Genomic DNA, 12,048 nt, shown 5'->3' on the forward strand with positions numbered 1-12,048 from the left:
GAGCGGAGAGTCTTAGCAACGTGGAATCTATTGAGCTTCCTGGCTGCACTTCGCAAGATCCGGTGGAGAACTAGTACTGTACAGGCTGTACCTAGCATGACTTGACTATACTATGCAGTCTATATGCAGGTTACAGAGGCATGTATGGACGCTTGCTACAGGCAAATTGCATGTAGGCTACACACTCACCCCTTCAAAATATATATAAATATATTTAAATAAATAAAAACAAATAGATGAATGAATAATAAATATAATAATTCATTTGAACATATAAAACATTCCCTAAATTCCTATTTCTACAAATTATATCTCCGTTTCGAATGTGTATAAATACACTGACTTGATTACTGAATGGTATTGCAGATGTGTATTAGGCTTAGGCTACAGTACTCTGGTCTACCCAGTATAGTCCACGCAGAATTCAAACCATGCTGGTGTTGCAAGAAGTACTTGTGTCATGACAATTAGAATGTTATATGCTCCCAGCTCTATGCTTATGATGCTTTATGGTCGATGTGTTCTACTTTAAATCATTTAACTGCACCCTCTGCTGAGGTTTTGAAATAAATCAGGTCTTGATAAGAAACACTGGGTGGTGTGAGGAATCATCTCCCAATCTTGTATTCAAAGTCCACACCTCCTCACTGTTGCATGTTGAAAGGTTTTGTAGACCTGGTGTTCTGTCATTGATAATCACGTAGATCTGTCCCTGTGAAGTAGTAGATAAGGTCGCAGGCCTTCACAACCCAACTGATTAACGTCATAAACTGTACGCTATTCATATATGTCTTGTTCTGGTCATCTACTGTACAATATTTTGGATTGATTTGCACATTTACACATAGTTCTGTTCTTTCACAATGACATGCTAATTTGAGAAGGTACATTATGTTGTGTTTTTAAAAGTTTATATTGTTTGTTTATATTTGCAAGTACTGTTACCTCTTGTCAATATACACCCATAAAAATATTAATTTCATGTATTGACCAAAGTCAATGCCTCCCATCTGCTTGGGATGCATGACGTATTTATTAAATGTATGTACAATCACATAAGTACATTACATAATTATGTAGTCAGAAACACGTGAAGGTCATTTTACAATAAAGGTTGTCAGATGTTTCAGGGCTTCTTCTTGAATACTTGTTTGCAGACTTTGTCTTTAACATGGATCTCCTGAAAGAAAAAGAGACCACCAGAAAGACAATGAGACAATCAAATAACATATACCCCTCAAACTCAGAAGCTCTATAGCTGTCAAACTCAACTCTGGACCTCTAAGTCAGTTCCACTGCATCTTGTCAGTGTTCCCCTCTAATCAGGGACTGATTTAGACCTGGGACACCAGGCCTGTACAATTAATATGAATTAAAAAACACAAACCCACAGACACTTGGCCCTAAGTGGAATGAGTTTGACTCCCCTGATATAGGGAATAGGATGCCATTTCAGATGCAGTCTATATGTCAGGGGGAGTCAACTCTTACACTACCATGTTCGGAACCTGATGGTTTTCTGTTCTACCTGAAAATTCATTGCACACACCTGGTGACCCAGGTCTAATTCAGTCCCTAATTAGAGGGGAACAATGAAAAGATGCAGTGGAACTGGCTTGGAGGTCCAGAGTTGAGTTTGAGAGGTATAGAGCTTCTGTTGTCTTAGGTATGAAGAATCTGTAATGTTCTGTATCTTGACGTTGAAGTCTAGGACATTTCTCTCTTTTCTCTTTCTAACCCCCCCCCCCTCCATCTTTCTCTCAGTCACCATGTGTAGCAGGTCTCCTTCTATCCATTGCATCCAGCCACGGTTGGCCTTCTCTCCCTTCTGCACAGCCACCAACTTGTCTCCATCCCAGGTAACCAGTGTCTGAAGAACACACACACACACACACACACACACACACACACACACACACACACACACACACACACACACACACACACACACACACACACACACACACACACACACACACACACACACACACACACACACACACACACACACACACACACACACACACACACAGTCAGCTTACCGTAGACACACATTTGCCCAAATTCCCCACAGCTAAGATATCAGGTCGGTAGCATAGAGTAGACGTAGCATAATAAACATCTGGGACACTCAAATAAGTATATGTTACGTTTGGTATTGTTGCATAAGACAGAAGGTTATTAAAGGCAAAAACTAAAGGAGGGTAGTTGATCGGGGTGGCTGAGTGGGCATATAACTTGAACGTCTGGCAAGCTAATGGCTTTGTGCTCTAAATGTTATTCATAATATATCACAAAATGCAATTAAAACATATCATAGGAAATGGATGAAGGATATCCATAAATTAATAAATACCATACCAAATGTAACATATACTAATTTGAGTGTCCAGGATTTTCGTTTGCTATGTTACGTCTACCCCTTAGTCCAGGATGAAGATATGTGTGTATGCTTCCATGAAGCCAGGGTCAACAACTCACAGCAGTGCTTATGACTGTCTCTTTTATTCTCATCTGAGAGAACGGAGTGCAGTGACACAGTGTCTCTCTGACCGTGGTCAGAGTGGTTGTGGTCCTACCTGGACTGTCCTGTTGTCCAGTCCCTTAGTGACCTCCTCAAACTCCTCCCCAACGGTGAAGTTGACCTCGTAGTTCCTGAAGGTGCTCAAAGTTTTGGTCTCAAACTTGTCTCCATTCTGGACGATCACCTTGGTCTGGGTCAGGTGACAGGCGATCTTACGGGTGGCAAAGTCAATATCTGGAGGAAACACAGTGAAACAACGTCAACATTTCAAGATGTTCTGCTCATTCCATGACACAGACTGTCCAGGTGAATCCAAGTGATAGTTATGATCCCTTACTGATGTAATTTGTCACGTATATCCTACCCACTGAACATTAAAAACTGAAATATCCTATGTTTCACCGAGTCGTGGCTGAACGCCGTCATTAATAATATACAGCTGGCGGGTTCTACACTCCAACGAAAGGATAGAACAGCAGCCTTTGGTAATACACGGGGGGTGGGGGGTGGGGGTCTATGCATATTTGTTAACAACAGCTAGTGCATGATTTCTAAGGAATTCTCAAGGTTTTGCTCGCCTAAGGTAGAGTTTATCATGATAAGCTATAGACCACACTATCTACCTAGAGAGTTTTCATCTGTATTTTTTGTAGCTGTCTACATACCACCACAGACCGTTGCTGGCACTAAAACCACACTCAATGAGCTGTATACCGCAATAGGCAAACAGGAAAACATTCATCCAGAGGCAGCGCTCCTAGTGGCCTGGGACTTTAATGCAGGGAAACTTAAATCACTTTTACCTCATTTTTATCATCATGTTAAATGTGCACCCAGAGGGGAAAAACTCTGGAGCACCTTTACTCCACACACAGAGACGTGTGCAAAGCTCTCCATCGCCCTCCAGAAGGCAAATTTGACCATAATTCTATCCCATTGATTCCTGCATACAAGCAAAAAAACACCAGTGCCTCGGTCTATAAAAAAAGTGGTCAGATGAAGCAGATGCTAATCTACAGGACTGTTTTGCTCTCACAGACTGGAACATGTTCCGGGATTCTTCCGATGGCTTTGAGGAGTACACCACATCAGTCACTGGCTTTATCAATAAGTGCATCGATGACATCGTCCCCACAGTGACAATACGTACATACCCCAACCAGAAGCCATGGATTACAGGCAACATTCGCACTGAACTAATGGGTAAAAGCTGCTGCTTTCAAGTTGCGGGACTCTAACCTGGAAGCTTATAAAAAATCCCACTATGCCCTCCAACGAACCATCAAACAGGCAAAGCGTCAAAACAGGACTAAGATCGAATCGTACTACACGGGCTCTGACACTCGGATGTGGCAGGGCTTGCAAACTATTACAGACTACATTGGGAAGCACAGCCAAGAGCTGCCCAGTGACACGAGCCTACCAGATGAGCTAAATAACTTATATGCTTGCTTCGAGGCAAGTAACGCTGAAAAATACATGAGAGTAAGACCTTTTAACAGGTCAACAGTCACAAGGCCAGATGGATTACCAGGACGTGTACTCCGAGCATGCGCTGACCAACTGGCAAGTGTCTTCACTGACCTTTTCAACCTCTCCCTGTCTGAGTCTGTAAAACCAACATGTTTCAAGCAGACCACCATAGTCCCTGTGCCCAAGAACACGAAGGCAACCTGCCTAAATGACTACCGACCCTTAGCCCTCACGTCTGGAGCCATGAAGTGCTATGAAAGGCTGGTCATGGCTCACATCAACACCATTTTCCCAGAAATCCTAGACCCACTCCAATTTGCATACCGCCCCAACAGATCCACAGATGAAGCTATCTCTATTGCTCTCCACACTGCCCATTCACCCCTGGATAAAAGGAACACCTATGAGAGAATACTATTCATTGACTACAGCTCAGCGTTCACCGCCATAGTACCCTCAAAGCTCACCACTAAGCTAAATATCCTGCGACTAAACACCTCCCTCTGCAACTGGATCCTGGACTTCCTGACAGTCGCCCCCAGGTGGTAAGTGTAGGTAACAACACATCCGCCACGCTGATCCTCAACACAGGGGCCCATCAGGGGTGAGTGCTCAGTCCCATCCTGTACTCCCTGTTCACTCATGACTGCACGTCCAGGCACGACTCCAACACCATCATTAAGTTTGCCCATGACACAACAGTGGCAGGCCTGAACACCGACAACGACGAGACAGCCTATAGGGAGGAGGTCAGAGACCTGACTGTGTGGTGCAAGGACAACAACATCTCCCTCAATGTGATAAAGACAGGAGATGATTGTGGACTACAGGAAAAGGAGGACCGAGCACGCCCCCATTCTCATCGACAGGGTTGCAGTGGAGCAGGTGGAGAGCTTCAAGTTCCTTGACGTCCACATCACTAACAAACTAATGTGGTCCAAGCACACCAAGACAGTCGTGAAGAGGGTACGACAAAATCTATTTCCCCTCAGTAGATTGAATAGATTTGGCATGGGTCCTCAGATCTTCAAAAGGTTTTACAGCTGCACCATCGAGAGCATCCTTACTGGTTGCATCACTGCCTGGTATGGCAACTGCTCGGCCTCCGACCGCAAGGCAATACAGAGGGTAGTGCGTACGGACAAGTACATCATGGCTTTCTGCCATCCAGGACCTCTATACCAGGCGTGTCAGAAGAAGGCCCTAAACATTTTCAAAGACTCCAGCTACCCTAGTCATAGACTGTTCTCTCTGCTACTGCACGGCAAGTGGTACCGGAGTGCCAAGTCTAGGTCCAAGAGGCTTCTAAACAGCTTCTACCCCCAAGCCATAAGACTCCTCGACAGCTAATGAAATGGCTACCCACACTATCCCCCCTCTACCTACATGTTCATAAACTCTGCAAAAAAAGAAACATCCTCTCACTGTCAACTGTGTTCATTTTCAGCAAACTTAACATGTGTGAATATTTGAATGAACATAACAAGATTCAACAACTGAGACATAAACTGAACATGTTACACAGACATGTGACTAACAGAAATGGAATAATATGTCCCTGAACAAAGGGGGGAGGAAAAAAATCAAAAGTAACAGTCTGTATCTGGTGTGGCCACCAGCTGCATTAAGTATTGCAGTGCATCTCCTCCTCATGGACTGCACCAGATTTGCCAGTTCTTTCTGTGAGATGTTTCCCAACTCTTCCACCAAGGCACCTGCAAGTTCCCGGACATTTCTGGGGGGAATGTCCCTAGCCCTCACCCTCCGATCCAACAGGTCCCAGATGTGCTCAATAGGATTGAGATCCGGGCTCTTCGCTGGCCATGGCAGAACACTGACATTCCTGTCTTGCAGGAAATCACGCACAGAACGAGCAGTATGGCTGGTGGCAATGTCATGCTGGAGGGTCATGTCAGGGTGAGCCTGCAGGAAGGGTACCACATGAGGGAGGAGGATGTCTTCCCTGTAATGCACAGCGTTGAGAATGCCTGCAATGACAACAGGCTCAGTCCGATGATACTGTGACACACTGCCCAGACCATGACGGAACCTCCACCTCCAAATCGATCCCACTACAGAGTACAGGTCTCGGTCTAATGCTCATTCCTTCGACCATCACCCCTGGTGAGACAAAACCGCAACTCGTCAGTGAAGAGCACGTTTTGCCAGTCCTGTCTGGTCCAGCTACGGTGGGTTTGTGCCCATAGACGATGTTGTTGCCGGTGACGTCTGGTGAGGACCTGCCTTACAACAGGCCTACAAGCCCTCAGTCCAGCCTCTCTCAGCCTATTGCAGACAGTCTGAGCACTGATGGAGGGATTGTACTTTCCTGGTGTAACTCGGGCAGTTGTTGTTGCCATCCTGTACCTGTCTCGCAGGTGTGATGTTCGGATGTACCAATCCTGTGCACATGGTCTGCTACTGCGAGGATGATCAGCTGTCCATCCTATCTCCCTGTAGCGCTGTCTTGGGCATCTCACAGTACGGGCATTGCAATTTATTGCCCTGGCCACATCTGCAGTCCTCATAACTCCTTGCAGCATGCCTAAGGCATGTTCATGCAGATGAGCAGGGACCCTGGGCACCTTTCTTTTGGTGTTTTTCCTCGACACAGGTGTCCCAGCACACTGACTCTGCTACCCCCTGTATATAGCCTCGCTATTGTTATTTTCTGTTGCTCTTTAATTATTTGTTATTCTTATCTCCTCCCTCTCCACCATCTCTCTCTGCATGTCTGTATCTCTACTATTTTCCAACAGACATTAGAAGAACAGCTTACCAATGACCTTCATGACATCCTCAAAATTCTCGTTGGTGACCATCACCCATTGTCCATTGAAGTCTGCAGGCATCTTGGCACCGGCTGGATTTGTGCTACTGTATATGCCCTGTATATATCTATGGGGATTTTTCTCACACACAAACACAATGCAAGAGGCAGATTCTATTGGCCCAACCCTTTATATACAGCCTGTTTACGTGTGGAATTAAGTGTCAGGGTTCGCCTGATTACACTCTATTTCTTTGAAAGAGAAGGGTGTGTGTGTGTGTGTGTGTGTGTGTGTGTGTGTGTGTCAAGTGTGGAGGCAACTCACAGTACGGGCATTGTAATTTATTGCCCTGGCCACATCTGCAGTCCTCATGCCTCCTTGCAGCATGCCTAAGGCACGTTCACGCAGATGAGCAGGGACACTGGGCATCTTTCTTTTGGTGTTTTTCAGAGTCAGTAGAAAGGCCTCTTTACTAGGTCCTTCTGTAGCTCAGTTGGTAGAGCATGGTGCTTGTAATGCCAGGGTAGTGGGTTCGATTCCCGGGACCACCCATACGTAGAATGTATGCACACATGACTGTAAGTCGCTTTTAAAAGCGTCTGCTAAATGGCATATTTACTGTCCTATGTTTTCATAACTGTGACCTTAATTGCCTACCGTCTGTAAGCTGTTAGTGTCTTAACGACCGTTCCACAGGTGCATGTTCATGAATTGTTTCTGGTTCATTGAACAAACATGGGAAACAGTGTTTAAACCCTTTACAATGAAGATTTGTGAAGTTATTTGGATTTTTGCGAATTATCTTTGAAAGACAGGGTCGGGAAAAAGGGACGTTTCTTTTTTTTGTTGAGTTTATTACCTCAATTACCTCGACACAGGTGTCCCAGCACCTTGACTCTGTACCGGCTCTCCCTGTATACAGCCCCACTATTGTTATTTACTGTTGCTCTTTAATTATTTGTTATTATTATCTCTTCATTTTTTAAAGTATTTTCTTAAAACAGCATTGTTGGTTAAGGGCATGTATGTAAGCATTTCACTATAAGGTGAATATAACCTGATGCGCATGTGACAAATACATTTTTATTTAATTTGTTAAATCCACTTCAATCAGTATAGATGAAGGGGAGGAGACAGGTTAAAGATGGATGTTTAAGCCTTGAGACCATTGAGACAGGGATTGTGTCTGTGTGCCATTCAGAGGGTGAATGGGCAAGACAACATATTGAAGTGCCTTTGAACGGGATATGGTAGTAGGTGCCAGGCACACTTGTGTGTCAAGAAATGCAACGCTGCTGGGTTTTTCCCACTCAACAGTTTCCCGTGTGTATCAAGAATGGTCCACCACCCAAAGAACATCCTGCCAACTGGACTGAACTGTGGGAAGCATTGGAGTCAACATGGGCCAGCACCCTGTGGAATGCTTTCGACACCTTGTAGAGTTCATGCCCTGACCAATAGAGGCATTTCTGAGGGCAACAGGGGGTGCAACTCAATATTAGGAACGTGTTTCTAATATTTTGTACACTCAGGATAAGTATCAAGTATGTTTTCATATAGATTCTGTTCACCTTGGTTGGACAGTGAGGTGTGTGTAGTATACTTTTTATTGTGCACCCTTGTGCATAAGCCACCAGTCCTCCTCTTCAGTTATGAGACTGCAGCTCAAGTCCTAGAATTACTATTCCACTCAAAACAGCTCTGTTGACAATCTAATTTCCCCTTTAAAAATAGCACTGTACCAGAAATAGAGCTAAATAAGGTAAACTGTGAGCCTGAAAAAGTGCCCGCCTCTTTCATTTTGATATTCATATTGCATTGGCCACAAAGTGCAAATTCAATTTCTACCCATCTCTCTTTTTGATGAGGCTCTTTTATTTACCCATCCAAATATTTTTCTTCCTCCCTCTATTTCCATATGGGTGTAATTTTCGATCCGCTCATGGAAATGAGAGAGCGGCACGGAATGAGACGCCTTGGATTGTTTGTTTTGGGGGATTTTTCTGGGTTGAGCGGGAGAGACTTATGAATTGCAGATAAAGTCGTGAATAATAAAAGACTTGGGGTTGATCAATGCCATGCTGAATGGATGGATGGGGGCCTTCGCTTGCCACTGACATGCAGATGCCGCTTGGCAGAGCTCAGGAGGGGAATGGGAATGGGGAGGATGTTAAATGTGGAAAAGAGTAAATCTATATTTATTCAACGTGGCAACAAGCAGGACCCATTCACACAAACAGTCAAGGTTAAGTCGACATGACAGCAGCTCAGTATGTAAATGAAGCAGCACTAGAGAATCCTTTCTCTCTCTCGCCCTCTCTTTCAATCTCTCTTCCTCTCTCCCTCACACACTCTCACTGTCTATCACAATCTCACTAACTAACACACTTAAATAGTCTTTACACAAACGTTATCTCTGACATCCCCCTCTCAATCAGACACACTCTTGCACACAAACCCAATGACATATGCACACAGGCACACACACAGGCACACACACGACACACTCTTTCTCTATCATTTCCCTCTCTCTTCTTCACCCCTTCCCTCCCTCCCTCTCCACCATCTCTCTCTGCATGTCTGTATCTCTGCTATTTTCCAACAGACATTAGAAGAACAACTTACCAATGGCCTTCATGACATCCTCAAAATTCTCGTTGGTGACCATCACCCATTGTCCATTGAAGTCTGCAGGCATCTTGGCACCGGCTGGATTTGTGCTACTGTATATGCCCTGTATATGTCTATGGGGATTTTTCTCACACACAAACACAATGCAAGAGGCAGATTCTATTGGCCCAACCCTTTATATACAGCCTGTTTACGTGTGGAATTAAGGGGCAGGGTTCGCCTGATTACACTCTATTTCTTTGAAAGAGAAGGGGCGTGTGTGTGTGTGTGTGTGTGTGTGTGTGTGTGTGTGTGTGTGTGTGTGTGTGTGTGTGTGTGTGTGTGTGTGTGTGTGTGTGTGTGTGTGTGTGTGTGTGTGTGTGTGTGTGTGTGTGTGTGTGTGTGTGTGTGTGTGTGTGTGTGTGTGTGTGTGTGTGTGTGTGTGTGTGTGTGTGTGTGTGTGTGTCAAGTGTGGAGGCACTTAGCGTCAGCTAACCCACTGACTCTTAACAGGCTAGCCGGATCACTTGTTCATTGTATTGATGCAGAAAGGAAACAAGATGGAGAGCACCAGCTAGAGCAATGATAGCTAGTTCCACTGTCACCTGTAAACACAGACACTAAAAAGCAATGCTGAGGAGAAGGTCAGAAAGTCATTTCTCTCTTCTGAAACAAGAAAAGGTTTCCAGTTCAAACACAGAATACATTGAGTGCACATTTGACTATTTTCTTCATGTTAAGTTAAAGCAACACACTGGCATTTGCATTTAACCTGCAATCTAGCCTGGTTGCCAGATGTGTTCGTGCTTTAGCTAACTCCTATGATTTAGCTAAGGGAAACTGGCTAGGGATGGGATTAAAACAAACAGATAACTGTGCAACGTGTCTGTAAAATGTATATAGAATGTATAAACTGGAAGTAGAAGCCTAAGTGTTGTTGTCCATTAGTTTACTCCAATTAGGAGAGGGGTGTGTAGGGTTAGAGGAACATAATAAAGGAAAATATGTTTGACCAAAAAATATATGTTGAAGGGAAATGATGCAGACAATTACATTGATGGAATCTACAATCTATGTGTACTACTAAAGATTATCTACCCCTGAAAATATAAATCAATGAAACATAAATACATTTGGGAAACTGATCTGGCAACATGGCTAGATGCAATTTGCAGGGGAAGTGGAAACCCTTTCTGTACACTTCCACCAGTTCTGATTGCATATTTGCCAATTACCTCTGTGCATGATGTTTCTGCCATGGTGTGTTTACAGTAGTGTGCATGATGTTTCTGCCATGGTGTGTTTACAGTAGTGTGCATGATGTTTCTGCCATGGTGTGTTTACAGTAGTGTGCATGATGTTTCTGCCATGGTGTGTTTACAGTAGTGTGCATGATGTTTCTGCCATGGTATGTTTACAGTAGTGTGCATGATGTTTCTGCCATGGTATGTTTACAGTAGTGTGCATGATGTTTCTGCCATGGTATGTTTACAATAGTGTGCATGAAGTTTCTGCCATGGTATGTTTACAGTAGTGTGCATGATGTTTCTGCCATGGTGTGTTTACAGTAGTGTGCATGATGTTTCTGCCATGGTGTGTTTATAGTAGTGTGCATGATGTTTCTGCCATGGTGTGTTTACAGTAGTGTGCATTATGTTTCTGCCATGGTGTGTTTACAGTAGTGTGCATGATGTTTCTGCCATGGTATGTTTACAGTAATGTGCATGATGTTTCTGCCATGGTATGTGTACAGTAATGTGCATGGTGTGTTTACAGTAATGTGCATGATGTTTTTGCCTTGGTATATTTATGGTAATGTACATGATGTTTCTGCCATGGTATGTTTACAGTAATGTGCTTTTTATGTTACAGTAATGTGCATGATGTTTCCATTGCATTTGTACAGTAAAGTGCATGATGTTCACAGTAATATGCATGATGTTTCTGCCATGGTATGTTTAGAGTAATGTGCATGATGCTTCTTGCCATGGTATGTGTAGAGTAATGTGCATGATGATTTTGCCTTGGTATATTTACAGTAATGTGCATGATGTTTCTGCCATGATATGTTTACAGTAATGTGCATGATGTTTCTGCCATGATATGTTTACAGTAATGTGCATGATATTTCTGCCATGTTGTGTTTACAGTAATGTGCATGGTATGTTTACAGTAATGTGCATGATGTTTCTGACATGAAAGGTTTACACTAAAATGCATGATGTTTCTGCCGTGGTATGTTTGCAGTAATATGCATGATGTTTCTGCCATGGTATGTGTACAGTAATGTGCATGGTGTTTCTGACATGATATGTTACCGTAATGTGCGTGATGTTTCTTCCATGGTATGTTTACAGTAATGTGCATATTATGTTTACAGTAATGTGCAAGATGTTTCCATTACACTTTTACAGTAATGTGCATGATGTTTCCATGGCATGTTTACAGTAATGTGCATGATGTTTTTGCCATGGTATGCTTACAGTAATTTGTATGTTATGTTTACTGTAATGTTCATGATATTTCCATAATATGTTTACAATAATGTGCATGATGTTTCTGCCTTGGCCCATAGGCATTTAATATTACTAATGTGCCCTTTAGCTCATAAACAGTGCATTAAGACAATATATAATGCATGAGCTTGGTGTAGGGTCAACCTAGCCACAA

At 43.5% G+C, this 12,048-nt stretch overlaps 1 protein-coding gene across 1 annotated transcript; it reads right to left on the reverse strand.

Moving 5' to 3' along the window:
* Nucleotides 1-984: 984 nt before the first annotated feature.
* Nucleotides 985-9,562, reverse strand: LOC118373574 (retinol-binding protein 2-like). Its single transcript, XM_035759747.2, has 4 exons — nt 9,394-9,562; nt 2,580-2,758; nt 1,769-1,870; nt 985-1,180 (listed from the first exon to the last, which is right to left on the reverse strand). Exons 1-4 carry the CDS (start codon nt 9,464-9,466, stop codon nt 1,127-1,129), a joined length of 408 nt encoding a protein of 135 aa, XP_035615640.1. The 5' UTR covers nt 9,467-9,562; the 3' UTR covers nt 985-1,126.
* Between the last annotated feature and the right edge of the window lie 2,486 nt (nt 9,563-12,048).

Source organism: Oncorhynchus keta, chromosome 1 (assembly GCF_023373465.1).
Source record: "Oncorhynchus keta strain PuntledgeMale-10-30-2019 chromosome 1, Oket_V2, whole genome shotgun sequence".
Classification (NCBI taxonomy): domain Eukaryota; kingdom Metazoa; phylum Chordata; class Actinopteri; order Salmoniformes; family Salmonidae; genus Oncorhynchus; species Oncorhynchus keta.